This window comes from Megascapheus bottae, chromosome 15 (assembly GCF_031878675.1).
Source record: "Megascapheus bottae isolate mThoBot1 chromosome 15, mThoBot2.hap1, whole genome shotgun sequence".
Taxonomy (NCBI): domain Eukaryota; kingdom Metazoa; phylum Chordata; class Mammalia; order Rodentia; family Geomyidae; genus Megascapheus; species Megascapheus bottae.
This window is the reverse complement of record NC_143523.1, coordinates 30,806,020-30,822,555: the sequence shown is the minus strand read 5'-3', so window position 1 is coordinate 30,822,555 and position 16,536 is coordinate 30,806,020. Positions and strand designations below refer to the sequence as shown.

The following is a 16,536-nucleotide window of genomic DNA, read 5'->3' as shown; positions in this document are numbered from 1 at the left end:
GAAATGGGCCTTTAATGGGATGCGTTTTAAATGAGACACTCTGTGGAACACAAAATACGATGGGCAATGTGAATTGCTTTTTGTGTTCGGAGTTTTTGGTGCCCACATTTGCCTGACTGCAGTTCACTACTTGAGAGACAGAGAGGAATAGAATGGAAACTGCTGTAGGCACTACAGAGGGCCCATTATCTCAAAATAATTCTTCCCTTTTAGAAAGTCACCGCAGCAAGGCTGGGGGCAGAGAGCAGATGTGGCTCCTACTCAAGAATACTTAGAACCCAAACCAGAAACTCAAGCCATGGGAATAGCTGACAGTCAGGACAAAAGGCCACGTTAACATGGTTGGTACTGAGCAATCGCATCTAGCTCTTCAAAATGCAAATGCTGTTTGTTCTTTGGTACACAAAAGCCCTGATTTTCCCTTCAACGCAGCTCACGCTATTAAAATAGCATGTCCTGTGTGGAGTTGCCGCACATTCTTTCCATTTTTTTTCCCCGCTTTATGAGTCAGAGTGCAGATTCTCGACAAGGCCAAAAAGAAAGAAAGCCATCTAATTTACATGGGCACAGAGTGCCCACATCTGGATGGAGTTAGGGTGAGTGGGAATTACTTGCAGCATTTAAATATAGGCATGCAGGGACTTCTTTCTTTTGACCATATGAGGCATTCACATGTAATTTCATGAAAGCAAAACCTAAAAGTCTATTTATTAAAAGGAGCTGTTGCTAGTTTGATTCAAGTATTACAGAAACTGACTACCTCCTCCCAACCCCCATGCCAACTTACAAGAACTGGCCCAAACCTAGAGGATGACAATTAATGGTATGAAGCCCCAAGTGCTCTGATGCCCAGAATGATAGAGACTACTCAATGCATGCTAAAGCCCATCATGTTTGTGCCAAACGGCTGGCAGGATGTGAGATTTGTCCCAGCTGGAGCTCTCAAGAATGGTCGTGCACTGTAGATGACAGAAGAAGCCGGATGAAAACCATTGATCCTGTGAGGTAGATGTTAGATGGATGCTGTAGGCTTGAAAACTAGCACTGACTGACATGGTTCCAGTTCAAATAAATGTGAGGAAAGAAGATGAATAATGGATACTAGGCACCAGGAAAGAAAATATAAATAGCTGCTATGGGAACCAGGAAGATTAGGGGAAAGACAAATGTCTGCTTTCTGAAGCTACAGGCTCAACAATATCTCATCACTGGCACTAAGGAAGAGCTATGTGTACGTTCCAATTCAGCAGATCCTTTCATTGATGTGTAGATGGTAGTGTTATTGCTAAAGAGCTTAGTGAAGAAGGTAAGTATAGCAGATTATATTGTTAGAGGTAACCAAGCAAAAAATAAATACTGATTTAAGGAATTGTCTCAAAATAACTCACAGAATACCAAGAGTATACCAGCCTTGTGCCTTTGCACATGACGTCCAATAAAAACTTAAGTATCTGTCCTTGACTTCTATATCCTTCTCTGGGTTCCCTGATGTAGTATGATAATAATGTCTTTGCCATTGGTTCTATCAGAATTCCTCTCAGGATAGCTATCTAACTTTAATTAGGAAAAGCACTTGAGAGGCTTTTAATGGTAAAAGAAAAATTGAGAGTACTTAGGCAGGGCCAAAGGACAGTGAAGAGAAGGTGCATTGTTTTGGCTTGGATATAATCTGGAAAATGTGAGTGTATGGTGAAGGAGAAGAAAGAGTAGGTCAGGAAGAAAAGTAGATGATGCAATTGGAAATGTCCCAGCACTATGGTTGCTGGAACATGGAAATGCTTCCAATGATACATATGTTCATAATTAAGTTTGAAGTTTCTTTGGGTGTTATAATGTGGATCTTGTCTCCCTATGGCTGTAATTTCAGAAAAAATACATGTGTATAAATTAACTTGCATGATTGATTTTCATAGTGTGTTTCAAAAAATAGTAAATTGGGAGGTAATGCATTAGCTAAAAAAAAAACAACCCCAAAATTCAGAGGCAGCAATATAGTAAGGGCTGCTAGATGATTCTCAACATCCATTTTTTTCTCTTACCTACCACAAAAGACCTTCAAAGTTTTATCTGGGAATATTATATATATTCAGTTCTAAGATTATTAAAATGTAATGTATAAGCATGTGGTTTAAGATGGCTAATGAATGTGGTAGAAATTATATGTCTTACTTCTAAGTTGTGTCTTAAAGAGAATAAATACACTTTTTTTTGCCACTCTTCCCACTCTTCCCATTTTCACTGGCTAACAAATGATTCAAGAGCTGGAATATCCAACTTTGACCCATGTATGGAATTCATATCTTATCAGCAGTAGATTATCAGCATCTAAACTGGTCTTTTTTTTTTTGAGAGAGAGAGAGAGAGACAGATATATATATATATATATATATATATAGAGAGAGAGAGAGAGAGAGAGAGAGAGAGAGAGAGAGAGAAGAAATCTGAAATGCCATTAATCGCAAAGGATGATTCTTTTTATACCACAAGAAAAATATACATAGTCAATTAAACAGCAAGACAATGCTAAAATGCCATGATTAGAAGATGCATCTTGTTATCTCAAACTTGTTTAGAAATGAAATTTATGGGTTGAGAATTTGGCCTAGTAGTACAGTACTTGCCTAGCATGCACAAAAACCCGGGTTCAATTCCTTGGTACCACATACATAGAAAAAAGCTGGAAGTGGTGCTGAGGCTCAAGTGGCAGAGCTCTAGCCTTGAGAAAGTCCAAGGACAGTGCTCAGGCCCTGAGCTCAAGCCCAGGACTGGCAAAAAAAAAAAAAAAGAAAAAAGAGAAAAAGAAATGAAATTTATGGAGACCTAATAAATTATCTTGTTTAAGCTACCAAACAGAGTTTTGTTCAACACAGTAGTGTATGCATCTCCCATTTAAACACAGCATTATTTATCAGAAGTGAGGTGCTTCAGGGTAAATCCCCAAATAAGCGACAAAGAAAAACATTGAGTGTTGGGAGTCTGATGAGTCTTGTTGTGTCTTGGCAAAATATTCAGAAAACATGTTTCCGAATGAAACTTTGAAAGGTAGACTGCACAATGCCAGAAGTAGAAACTTCAAGGAAACTAGTTAGCAAAACAGAATGCCTCTGTATTCCAGAAACTTCCTGTTGATCTTAAATTGGCGACATAAAGCTAGTCATAAAAAGGTGACTTCTAGTCTAAAACGGGTCACTGTAGCAGATAATAGTGTCATAGCCCTTAGAATTCTCCTTTACTTCCAAATAAAACTTCTGAATCCAAACACAGCAGCAGAAGCTAAAATCAGATTAAGGGTATTGCTTTTCCTTATTGTTTCAGATGGTCCAAAGGAAGCCACAATGAATGTGGTGTGTGTGTGTGTGTGTGTGTGTGTGTGTGTGTGTGTGTGTGTAAGAGAGAGTGAGAGAGTGTGAGCACAAAGACCAGTTAATTGTAAGATCCCTATTTGAATGTGTTCTTGGGTGATTGTTTACACATACACAGAACCAACTGGTACTAAATAGCCAGAAGACCCAAAAAATTATTTTTGAGGAGGCTCTTCTGATGTGACAAGTCAGAATAAAGGAAGAAGAAGAACTTCTCAGCAAGATTAAATCAAGAATATTTGATTATCTCACACTCAAAGAAGGGGGCTTTGGTAATTATTATGAAGCAGCGCTGGTGTGGTTCTTCCTTTTTCCTTTGGGAGTTTAATCAGAGTTCATTGTTTCTACTTCATCCCAGTAGACTGTGTGCGTATGAAATCGCGTGCGCACACACACACACACACACACACACACACACACACACACACACAAGAGCATATACCTAGAAGTGGCCTGTAACTTTTCCACAGCCTCTCAGGAGCCATATTTTGGTTTGATGAAAAAGACAGCTTCTCATGGAAGAGCCCAGATGTGGAGCTGGATCTAGTAACTATATAGAATATTGTGTTGCCTCCTTTAGGATGGAGCAAGAACGTTCCTTTACTCAGAAGGGCGTGAATGGATATTTGGGTGGCTGGAAAGAGTCTATGATAGAAACTGTTGGTTGCTTTTCCACCTCCATTTTCCCTTTCCCTTGCTCAAAGGATTTTTGTCAAGCACACTGATTCCAATCTTCTTTTGCAGCTAGTAGTGCAATGCAATAAGTCTCTAAGGTTGAGTATGAGCACAAATGATGCCTGCCTCTTCCACACTGTGTCTTTAGACCATGGGTGTGGAATCTTGTTCCTCCTTTCCTGCTGCCTGGGACACAGATGTCACTGTGAGCACTAGCTCAATCACGTCAAACCCAGGCATGAAAGCTGTGCATGGAAGAATGGCTATACCTTCCTTGTTCTGGAGACCTCTGAACCATTACTTGAGAGAGATTGAATTTAAGATACTACTTTGTTGGGCCTCTTTCTTACAGCAGCTTAGGCTGGCTTTGCCCCAACCCCACCTAAGTACTAGCTAATATAAGCATGCTAAGCACTAGCTATAAGCATGCCTAACTCACAGGAATCTTGCAGAGTTTCTCAGGGATCCAAACCAAGCCTCTCTCTATATCTCAAGGAGCAGATGAGGAAAGGAGATAATATCTCGATTGATGTGGGCCATGTAGTTCCCAGAACAGACTAGAAAAATCCTAGACAGGAAGTAGAGAAGCTAATATTGCCTCCGCAGCTGTTGTCCTGAAATCTGGCCAAGAGGCAGTGGGAGCCTCACTCTGTCCAAAAATGTGGGTAAGTTTTATAAGTGAAATGTTATCAGGCTCCTTTACTGACATTATTGCCTATAAGCCAATATTTTATTGCTGTCAGAGAAATCTGACAGAGGCCAAAACACCTCTTTTCCCAGACAGATAGAAAATGATCCAATAGCCACTTCTTTGTGCCTGTACTGGGGCTTAAACTCAGGGCTTGGGCACTGTCCCTTAGTTTTTCCATTCAACGCTGGTACTCTACTCCCTGAGTCACAGCTCTACTTTTGACTTTTTGGTGGTTGATTGGATAAGAGTGCCGTGGGTACTCTTTCTGGGCTAGTTTTGAGCCACAATCCTCAGATCTGAGCCTCTTGAGAGGCTAGAATTAAAGGTATGAGCCACCAGGACCCAACTATCCAATTGTTTTTAATTGAAGAGGAGTTCACAATATTTTTTTTTGAAATTGTCCGTCACTGGATTAAACTGGGAAAGTTCTATTATGGGTTTCTTGAGATTTCTTTCAAAGCAATAGTTAGCATATGTTGGGATTCTGGGAGGAATCGCTCAGTGTAAGTCATTGGATTCTCTGCTAGCCACAGCTGAAAAGAAAAGAAAAGAAATCTTTGCTACCTCAACTCAGGCTATGGAGAAAGTATTGCTAAGGACTCTTAAAGCAGTCAAATAAATTGATTGTCTAATGAGTGCTGATCTGTTTGCTTATGATTAACTTACAAACAGAAAGTGAATATTACATATTCACATGAGCCTTAACCAGTCACCTGCTTCTCATTCATAGAAAACTGAAATGGCTTGTTAAGGGAATCTGTGAGACTGGGTTATGTGGTCTCTTGAAATCCAAACCATTTACTTTTGAGCACATTGGTGATATAATGGTGAACATAGCTGCCTTCCAAACCATTTACTTTCTTTGGTAAGTCTTCTGGGAACCATGTCAGAATATAGATAAGTATTATCTGGGGGTTCCATGTGGATTACATAAGAAACTCTTGAGTTGGACTTTTGTAATATCCATCCCTCTATTGAGGATAGGTGGCCATTCACTCATGGAACAATATTTATAGAGATCCACTATGAGTCAAGTGCCATTGTAGAGACTGAAAATAGAGCAGCATGAAGCTGACAAAACAATGTCTCCCCCTTTGGAACTTACATGTCAACAAAGACAACAAATTATATTAAAAATATGTTAAAATACAACAGAAAAAACAGGTATGGAGTATGGAAGCACTTAATTGGAAGAAGTGGTGACTTTTTAAGTTGGGCAATCATGGCTAATAATTACTGAAAGCCTTGAAAGAAGACAGTGGACCACAAATTTTAGTGACCTGTCACGTGGACCTGAGAAAAGCCAGTTCTCTCTCTCTCTCACACACGATATCTCTCTTTCCCACTTCCCTCCCACATCCATTTCTTCTTCTTCTTTCTGCCTTTCTCTCATCAAGATATTCCTTTCCTTTGTTCTGTTTCAGTTAGAAATAGGTTAATGACCTATATTGGGTGGTGGATGTTCTGAGAGCTCTTACATTTACTTCATCTAAGCCTCACAACTGTGGTAGCATGTGGCGATAGTATTATAAATTGGGGCACATAGATGTTAAAGAACGCACTGATAATAACATAGATAGTAGAGGTCAGGGATAGAATTTGAACTCAAAGAATCTGGGCCTCAAGATTTCAGAATCAGAACCATATTATGATCTTAGTCATAATGCTATCACATGCCCAACCAGTTTGCTATGGGTAGGACATATGTCTGCAGTATTGTTTCAGAAGATCAGACCTATTGCTGTGTCTTCTAAGAATCAGGCCCATATTTAGTGAGTGACTCTAAGTAACGAGCCAGAGAGTGGAGGTGGATCTTCCATAAACAAGAACAACTGCTGAAAGGAGAAATATCCTCTGTTTTCTTTAGAACGAGACATCCAAGTTACATGGGAATACACCACATGATTTTTGTGAATTGAAGTCAGTTTGGCACCAACAGAAATAACCTTCAGAACAAAGTTTGTATACAGTATGTTCTTAAGGAAACCACAGTTAGAATGTCGAATAAACTGTTAAAGCTCGACCCTTCTGGAGTTGTATTAGCTGTCTTTGGGTGGGGATTGCAAATTGTTTCGTTTATAAGCTTTGTACATCAAAAGCTAGATCTGCTTACACTTTAAAAACCAAAAGGAGGAGGAAGACTTATTTTTAGCTATCTGAAATTTAAACCAAACCCAACATTGACATATGGAGTTCTCAGCCTGCACCATGTCAGAAAATTTCTCAGAGATGACATTAAACAACAGTATATTATTGCAGCTGTAGGAAGCCAGTTGAGGTCCTTCTGTCATAACTCGATTTAATAGCTCTTGGGCCACTGAGCTAAAGAAAATGGATTTCTCAGAGTTGGAATAGGCTGGCTGCGATTAGGATCATCTGTGGAAATGGAGTTCAGTCCCATGAGAAGAAGGATATCATCACATGTAGAACAGACATTCTTAGTGCTTAGGGTGAGTTAGTTGGCTGGCTAAGGGACAACTTCTTGCATTCAATTTGTGAGAGAAAGCATTACATTTCAGTTTTATGTGTGAGTGCATTGCAGATGCTATACTTCTTCATTTGTAGATAAGTTCAAAAATGTATATTAATCTTAAAATATCCATCAGAAATTCCTAACCTCAAAAATAAAATAATCACACAACAATTTTGGGTACACCTCTTTGCTACAATAGATAAGTATTGAATAAATGTGTATAGATCAATATTAATACAGATTTTGTTCACTTTACCAAAAATAGAATGAAACTACTCATCTGATTGGAGAACTTGCCTTTTTATTTGGTGTTTTTCAATATGATTATCTAGCTATCTATCTACCTATCTTTCATCTCTCCATCTATGTATCTATGCATAATCTATTATCTATCCACTTATCTACATAGGGTTTTGCTACATAGCCCAAGCTGGCCTCAAACTCATGATTCTTCTACCTCAGCTATTCATTAATGAATGTTTTATTTAGAATTGTCTATATTATTAATATTTTAACACTAGTACTTTTATTTGCATTCCCTTTATCTCACTCATATTCTATGCTTCATTTAGCTGATATCTTAGTGTAACAGGCTCCCCCCAAATCAGCATACTTTAATCCTTAGAATCTCTGAATATATTAAATTATATGACAAGGAGAATTTTGCAGAGGGAATTAAAGTTACTAATATTTAGATAGGAAAGTTTTTTTGAATTATTATGCATGCAGTGTAATTGTTCTGATGTTCACAATGGGAGAAAGAAGTGGAACAGCACAGAGAGGAACATAGAAAAGACTGTCCTCTCTGTTGAAGGCTTTGCAGAGAAAGAATGGGGGCAAGGAAACATTGAGAGTTTTAACAGCTGATAATGGTCCTCAGATAAAAACTATGGAGAAAACAGGGAGCTAAGCCCCACAATCAAAAAGAAACTAGGAATTTTTCTCCCCTATAAGCTCCATAGGATAATGCTAATACCTTGATTTTAGCTTGATGAAGTGACAAGGCAGAGAATTCCAAGATATCTACTGAAATTGGGGTCCTACAGAACTTTAAGATGACTAATTAGTGTTCAAGTCTCTAAGTCTGTGATAATGTAGTAAAATATCAATAGAAAACTAATACACATAACATCTAAGATATTTTAGATCACCAATTAAAGTGCAATTAACAATAGATACTCGAATGCACACATTTGAGTGATTCTTTAGAATCGTTTTATTTAAAGATTAGTGGTTATGAATTTTTTAGGCGTTTGTTGGGAAGAACATTGTCAGATTTTTGGAGCCTTATTTTCTGGTTGGGAATAAAACAAAATGATAGAAGAAGGCTGCCTTCCCCTGCCTCTCACCTTTCAGCTATGGGTTTTGGCTGTTTGGTTTCCTTAGTGTGTACAGTATAACTCTTTCTTCTTTTCAGTTGGCAATAGGAGCCTTTGCGTTTTCTCTGAAGACTGTAATATTTACTGCATTAGTGGAATAATGGCCAACCAAGAGCTGTTTGAGACGACCTCTTTGGTGAAGTAGCTCCCTAAGTTTGGAGTATTCAGATCAGCCTTGGGATTGAAAAGGAATTTGCTTTGCTCTTCAAATACCACTTGTACTGGAATTAGGGACGGGTAGGGGGTGGGCCAAATATCCATTACTGGGCAAACAACTTGAAGTATGTTTATTTTATGGGGTTCTCTCCATATGCATTAGTCAGAGTTGGTCAGAGGCTAACTGCCTTTTATGAACATCAAGGGTTGCTATACATAAATACATTTGACCACATCAGAACTCAGAATTGTATATTGAGGGGCAACTAATGTGAGTGAAAGAGTTAGAAAAAAATGCGATCCCAGGTGTCTGGTGTACCTAAGCTATGTTGTCAGCTTTAAGCCAGCTCTTGTCCTTCATGCTCACGGTGACTTAAGTTTAAAACAACATTAGGTTTCAGATAACATACTTAACATTTGGACTGGTTATTCTTTTCAGGAGCTGCATACAGATCACATTTTGTTTCTTGATTCCATATAGATGGTCAGGCTTTAAGATAACTCAGCTCACATTCATATCTGAAATAAAGAAAAACCAATATAGAATGCAGTCACATTAGGAAATGATGCCCTTTTGGCACTGTGTCCATGTATGAAAATATCACAATGAGTCCCCATCATATTACAAATGTGTTAAAAAATAATAATAACAAAGAAATTATGCCCTTTACAAAAGAACTCCAGCCTATGTACTTTCAAATGTGGAAAGTCTCAGGAATATGACATCACAATTTATATAAGCCAGAATTATATTCAAAAGCATACATTAAGGGGTTCTTTATTTCTCTCTCTCTCTCTCTCTCTCTCTCTCTCTCTCTCTCTCTCTCTCTTTCTCTCTCCCCCCAATACTTCTTACCATTATTTTTATTTTTCCATGAAGATATCTTCTGTTTATCTCAAATTGGTTGCAAACTGGACCTCTCTTGTCTTGTATTTTTGGCAATATCCAACAACAATCAGCTATAGGTTAGCCTCATTTCTTAGATACATATTATCTTGGTTTCACTGATCAGTATATTTTTGTGGTTAACTATGTTTAGTGCCTCCTAAATGTAAAGAGAAGAACTAAAAGATGAACAGAAATAGCTTTCTGATTGTGGTGTTTATGTCTTTTGAGATGTCTTGGAGTGACATAGACAATAAATTCTCTATTTGGAGCTAGTTTGAATTAGCTGTTCTGTTTGGTCAAGATAGGCACAGTTTTGATTGATATTCATAGTTTTAAATTTCCAAATATTCTGTCTCTTCTTCTCTACCCATTGTAGATGTGTCTTTCCTTGAATACTTCATTCATTTCCTAGCTTGGGAATACTGCTGTATTCAACTACCTAGTCTTGGGTGGCACTTTGCATATTGCCTTGAAAAGTCATTAGCCATGTTGGAAATAGTTCTACTTTCTGATCTCTCCAGTATCTTGCATGTTTTCCAATAATAGGTTTTTATTGCAGAATAGAACTGAATTGTTAGTATGTCTCTCTTTTTAGGCTTAATTGGATAATCTTAACAGATGACAGGAAAAGCCCTTCCTTTCCTGTCCTTTCCCTTCTTTACCCTTCCCTTCCCTTGCTTTCCCTTGCCTTGCCTTCCTTCCCTTCCCTATCTTTCTACATATTTATAAGAAATTCTAGCCTTAGTTCTTTGGGTAGGATGAGGTATGATGACAAAGGTGTTTTTGTTTGTTTGGTTTGCTTTTATTTTTTAGTACATAAAATATTTCTGCAAAACATTCAAAAAGATTGCTCCGACAATGCATAAAATTTAAGGTAACTATAAAATTATTTGAAGGTAACTATAAAATTATTATGAAGTTCATGTCAAGTGAACCTAGTGAAATCCTAATTTATTTCCAAAGCTTGACTCTCTGGAATACTTGGTTGCATCCATAAATCTCTGGGAAAGATGCCTGCATAGTCCCAGGATGCTCTGCACTTCAGTGCTTGGGTAGCTTGGTTTCCATCAAGATGTCCATGTTCAGAGCCCAAGGAGAACAGATTCACAGTGTTTTCAGTAACTATATTCTTCATATATTGGTGTCTTGCTTGGGCTCACTTTTGAGGCAATTGAGATAAGGGAGAAAGTGTGGTTTGAAAATTTCCAATCACTCTGCCTTCTTTTGAACATCAGAAATAGAGTCACTGAGGCCAACGTTAAATGGTATGTATGCTCTACAGACAGATGATCAACAATCCAGAAAACTCAAACTAGGTGTGCCAGGAAAAACAATATGTGGGAGAGAAGAGACGTATCAGAAAGTTTTATTTTTGCTTTTTGCTATATATATATATATATATAACTTTATTAATGAATTGCTTGTCTCTGTCATTTCACTTTCAAGGCTGTACCACATCTAGCTCATTGGTCACCAAGGTCTGCTCATTTTACTTTGAAATACCTCCTGATCTAGCTCTTTCTCTTCATTTGCACTACTACAGAACTCTCTTTGGTCTCATTTACATATTGCCCCTAAGCTTTCTCTTTCCTCTTTCCTCTTATTTTTCTAATCCACTCTTTTTTTTATTTTTATTTTTTTGCCAGTCCTGGGCTTGAGCTCAGGGCCTGAGTACTGTCCTTTGATTTTCTCAAAGCTAGAGCTCTACCACTTGAGCCTCAGCACCACTTCCGGCTTTTTTCTACGTATGTGGTACTGAGGAATTGAACCCAGGTCTTCATGCATGCTAGGCAAGCACTTTAACCACTAGGCAAAACTCCTGGCCCCTCTAATCCACTCTTGATGCTAGCACTTTTACTCTGTTAAACTCAGCTGACTCAGTATACTATGCATAACTGAGAACTTTGAACATCTTCCAGATTCCTCACTTTCAGTGTCTTTATAATCTGAATCCAACTGACCTTTTATATCTGTCTTGGTCAATTTTGTCACATAAGTATTTAGTATAAATTAAGTATTGTGTGTGTGTGTGTGTGTGTGTGTGTAAGTGAATGTGCTTGAACTGGGGCTTAAAGTTAGGGTCTCAAGCTCTCACTTGTTTTTGTTTCACTTAAGTCTGGTGCTTTAACCACTTGATCTACATCTCTACTTCCAATAAACCTTGATAAACACAGTGTTTCGATTATTCAAATTATACTAATTTTTCAATATTACATGACAAAGAGAGAAAAAGGATGACAGACATATTAATAAGGTAAGGAAAGATAAAATTCTGCCTTATTGTAGCATTGACCTATAAAAATTGATATAATTTTAATCTTTTGAAGTAAAACTTTACCAAGCACATTGGAAAAAATTGTCTAGGGCCAGAGATATGGCTCAAATCATGGAATGTCTGCTTAGCCAGCAAGAGGCTCTGAGTTCAAATCCCAGTTATACACACACACATACACACACATACACACCACCACCACCACCACCACTAACAACAACAACAAAATTCCCAACATTTTCTGGCCTTTACTTTTACTAATGTTTTAAATGGAGGTACTTTTCTCATAGGTCTGGTAATATTCCCAGAAAGGAATATTCTCTTTTCTTGGAAAGTATTGTTTCACTGTACATTTCTAATGAAACAAGCCCAGAAATTACAAAGGAAGACCAGAGGAGATAAGGAAAGTAAATAAATAAACTCAAATCTGTTTTTAAAATGAAATATGCTTTCAGCTTATTCAGCAGAGACAAGACAGAAATCATAAGCAAACTCAAACCCACTGCTTTTTTTTTTGCCACTCTTAGGGCTTGAATTCGGGGCCTAAGCACCGTCCTTGGACTTTCTCAAGGCTAGAGTTCTACCGCTTGAGTCATAGCACAACTTCTGGCCTTTTCTGTGTATGTGGTACTGAGGAATCAATCGAGCTTAGGTCTTTGTGCATGCTAGGCAAACACTCTACCTCTAGAATACACTCCCAGCCAACCCCCCACTACTTTCTAACAAAAGAGCTGAGAAGGGAAATTAAATATGGAATCTTGGGGCGAGGAGGTGATGAAAGATGTTATATTTCAAGACCATTCTTTTATTAGTGTAACTGTTAATTCTTTCGATTCCATGTATTCATGGCCTTACATAGTTCATGTATCATGCTTGAATTCCATCTGCCTTTCCTACTACCATCTCTGACTCTCCACTGTACACAAACCTCTTTTGGTCCCCTTGTCCTTTCCAAGTAGCTTCACTAGAAAGAATACTATTCTTGCTAAGGATGCATCTTAGCAGAATAGTCAGAGTGAAATTCGCTTAAATCATTTTTAAGCCATCAGGAAAGAGTTAATATCTCCTATAAACGCATGGCCAAATACTCACACCTCAGCTCAATTCCTGCAACACTGCCTCTTTTCCCTCAATGAGTATGCATTTCACATATGTCATTTCTGTTCAGCTCTCTGCTCTTGGTGGAAACCCAGCAGAAAAACACTGACTCAATCAAGGTCACAGCATGAAAGTACTGGGTATCTGGAAAGGAACTCAGACACCACCCAGTGCCATGCATGAGAGTTCACACTGCTAGGTGAGGTGCGTGGGTTTGCCTGCCTGTTCCAGTGACACACCAGTGTTAAATGGTAACACATGCAATGCTTCCCACTTAGGATATATTCTTGGCTAACTCTGTTGGAAAATACTATATAGAGATTTCTCATGGCAAAAAGAAAATTTTTTGAGCAAAATTCAAATAAAGAGAACAAGATCTGCAGCCCAGAATATCCCCACTCCCATTTTTATTCCAGGAATGGTAGGGTCTCCAGCAACCTTACTTGACTAAGGCTGTTAAACATGAAGGCAGAATCACACGGTTCATGTATTCTTTCTAGGGAGAATCATCAAATAAATGTAAACAGATCCGTATCCTGAAACAGAAAGCTGTGGTACAAAGCAAATTCTGTATGGAACAGAATGGAAGTCTCTCTCTCTCTCCCTCCCTCCCCGCCCTTCTCTCTCCTTTGAACATTGAGCACTCCACATTTTTAACTGCCTAACCAGAGTCCTTCTGGGGTTAGGAAATGTATAGTTTCCCCCAGAGAGCCAACACAGGAGAGCTGGATTCTTTCGGAGGATGAAAAGCACTGATGTTTGCTAAAAAGGCAGGTGAGGTCCGAGGACATGCCACAAGTGCAAAATGGCTCTTGTGTATTTTGTTATGGGTGTAAAAGAATCACTTCCTGGTATTGATGTAGGCAGTAATTAGTCCAATATATAAAAAGTGGGGCTGGAGAAAATGTCCTGAGGAGAATGTTTGTGATTTGGTTTTACATGGACAAAGTGTACATTTGTAGTTTTTAAATGTATCTTTAGTGTCTATGGATATTTAATATTGAATTTAGATTGAATCCTGCAACACTGCCTCTGGAATCTCTCTGTGTTACATACTATGTTCTTTCTCAGCCATTTCTCTTTAAGTGCTTTAAATGCATATCAATTGACTTCATGCTCAGTGGATTTTATTCTTTCTTTCTCCTTTTCTTTTCTTTCCTCTTCTCTCTCTTTTTTGTTGAGAGATTGTTTAGCCATGGAAGCACTACATGTATTTTACTTAGCATTTTTTATATCAGCTGTCTTTCATTGCAACAGCTATTTTTTTAAATCAGGCTCTATAAGTAGGCTTTTATATCATAGGTGATTGTCAAACAGAAATTGCAATTATATGACTTTTCCCTTTAGGCCAAATTCCAACAGCAGCTGAGTTATAAGGGTGCTCTGTGTAAATGGTTCAGACAATGAACTGGTGACTGAAGTCTTATACAGTTACAGCCTCAACACTAATTTGTGTGTCTTTTAGGGGTTATTAGAAAATGAATTATTTAGTTTTTTTGGTAAATCCAGCTCTAACTTCTAGGAAATGCACAATACAAACAGTCATTACTATCGTCACCAGCTGAACAATGTAAGTAAAAGGAACAAAATAGAATTCATTTTTCATCTGACCTTTATTTTGCTAGTGAAAAATCATCATGCTTCTGGAATCTTTTCTTCACTGTACCAAGATCTAAGTCTTAGCTTAGGATGAAGCCTTAAAATTATGCCTGGATACCCATTCCTTTGCTGGTAGCTCACAGATTGATTGATTGTATGATGAGCTAGATTTTAATTTTCTTTTCTCAAACATTTCTTGATGGGGAGGAGTTGGGGGAAGGGAACATGGGGGGGACCAAAACATGAGAAGGGGTATCAATGTTCGAGAAGTAATGTACCTACTACCCGAGGAATGTAACTGTAACCTCTCTATACATTACACCACCAATAAAATACAATAAAAAATAGAAAAACAATTTCTTGACATTTGTCAAGCTCTAATGTTCTCCTGACCCAGAGAACCACCTGTCTACACGTGTGCATTAGTACATGTGTATCTATATGTGCATGTTTATGAAAACACAGATACATGAAAGTAGGTACGGTATTTCAATGTTTCATAGATGACTTGAAGAGTTGTCAAGTGAGGCTAATACTTGAAAACTATTTTCCTAGCACATTCATCTTGCAATTAACCTTATTCCTTTTCTGAGTCATCAGTAACTTATTCTATTACGCTATGTAGTTTAGGTTGGAAAACAAGCAATACTAATGATTTGGGTCTTTTCAGGAATGTAGTAATAATTTTAGTATCTAGAAAACTGATGAACAGTCTAAGGAAAGGAAATATGAAGGAAGGAAAGATGAAGAAGGGTAAGGAGGTGTTGCTTCTAGGCTAGAGGGAAAGCTTCACAGTACTGGAGTGTGAATCTTCACTGCGTTCACATTGACTTTCCTTGAGCCACGGAGGGTAGTGGGAAATCAATAAACATTTGCTGACAGAATGACAATTTTAGAGTGACTAATTTTACATTATTCTTATCTCTAAATAAATCTTTATCAGGCAAAATAGCAAAGCTAGCAAGCATAAAGAAGAGAATGGGCTTTTTTTTTTTTTTTTGTCGGTTGTTGGGCTTGAACTCTGAACCTGGGTGTTGTCTCTGAGCTCTTCAGCTCAAAGCTAGTGTTCTACCACTTTGAGCCACAGCATCATTTCCAGAATGGAATTTTCTGAAATCTATGCTGTTTTTTAAACTATAAGAAACCTTCTTTGCACCTTTTAGCTGTTGGGACACAGAAACTAGTAGGTGAGTATCCATCCTCTCAGTAGCCCTCTTCTTCAAAATATCATAACCAGAAGCAATGGCTAAATGACATCAGAAATCCTGATTGTAAATGAGACATGTGTTTTGTTTTTTTCATCTTCTCTGACTTGTCTTGTCCTCTTCTTACAGATCTATCTCAGTCCTCAAGCTGTATTTGTTTCTCTTGATTTTTCAGCTGTTGCTCTGATGTAAGAATTACTTTACCTTTCAGCTTCTCAGGCCTGAACATCTACGTCTCTGTGTTCTCTCCTGAGACACCGAGCCATGTCTGACACCCCAGCTATGTCACCCAGAAAGCTCACCTAGGGAGGAGAAACAAGACAAATAAAAGTGAAGCAATTGGAGAATAAGAATCAGATTGGAGAAATCAATGTGAAAATTATAGAGATTAGGGAAGATTAGGGTAGAACTGTCTTTATATTGGTCAAAAACTTGCATTAGCCCACATGTAATAAAACAGAATTTCTTGAGCATAGTTTCATCATTCTTCCTCAGCACCCTTTGTATTTTACATGCCTTAGAAGATTTCTGTATTTCTCTTCTGTGTTCTAGGTAAACATTGTATGATTCGACTTGGTAGAGCACAGTATCCTCTCTATCTCTCCCCTATCTCCTTGCTCATGCCCATCTCTGTTTTTTTCATCATCTCATATTATGGTTCATGGTCTGAAAATCTCATCTCTGAAGAGTTGATTTTTCCCTTGGGGACCAATGCCACATTGCGTGCAGCCATCCAT

General features: G+C 38.1%; 1 protein-coding gene and 1 long non-coding RNA gene across 2 annotated transcripts in view; one reads left to right on the top strand and one right to left on the bottom strand.

The window, feature by feature from the left end:
* LOC150054122 (uncharacterized) overlaps positions 1-16,536 on the top strand; it is a 57,319-nt gene that overhangs the window by 30,860 nt on the left and 9,923 nt on the right. The gene's annotated exons all lie outside the window — the stretch shown is intronic.
* Positions 8,461-16,536, bottom strand: part of Rnls (renalase, FAD dependent amine oxidase) — a 310,493-nt gene continuing 302,417 nt past the window's right edge. Inside the window, exon 7 of the mRNA XM_090346318.1 lies at positions 8,461-9,255. Coding sequence (XP_090202444.1) covers positions 9,250-9,255 — 6 coding nt within the window. The 3' untranslated portion in view covers positions 8,461-9,249. The remainder of the gene's footprint in view (positions 9,256-16,536) is intronic.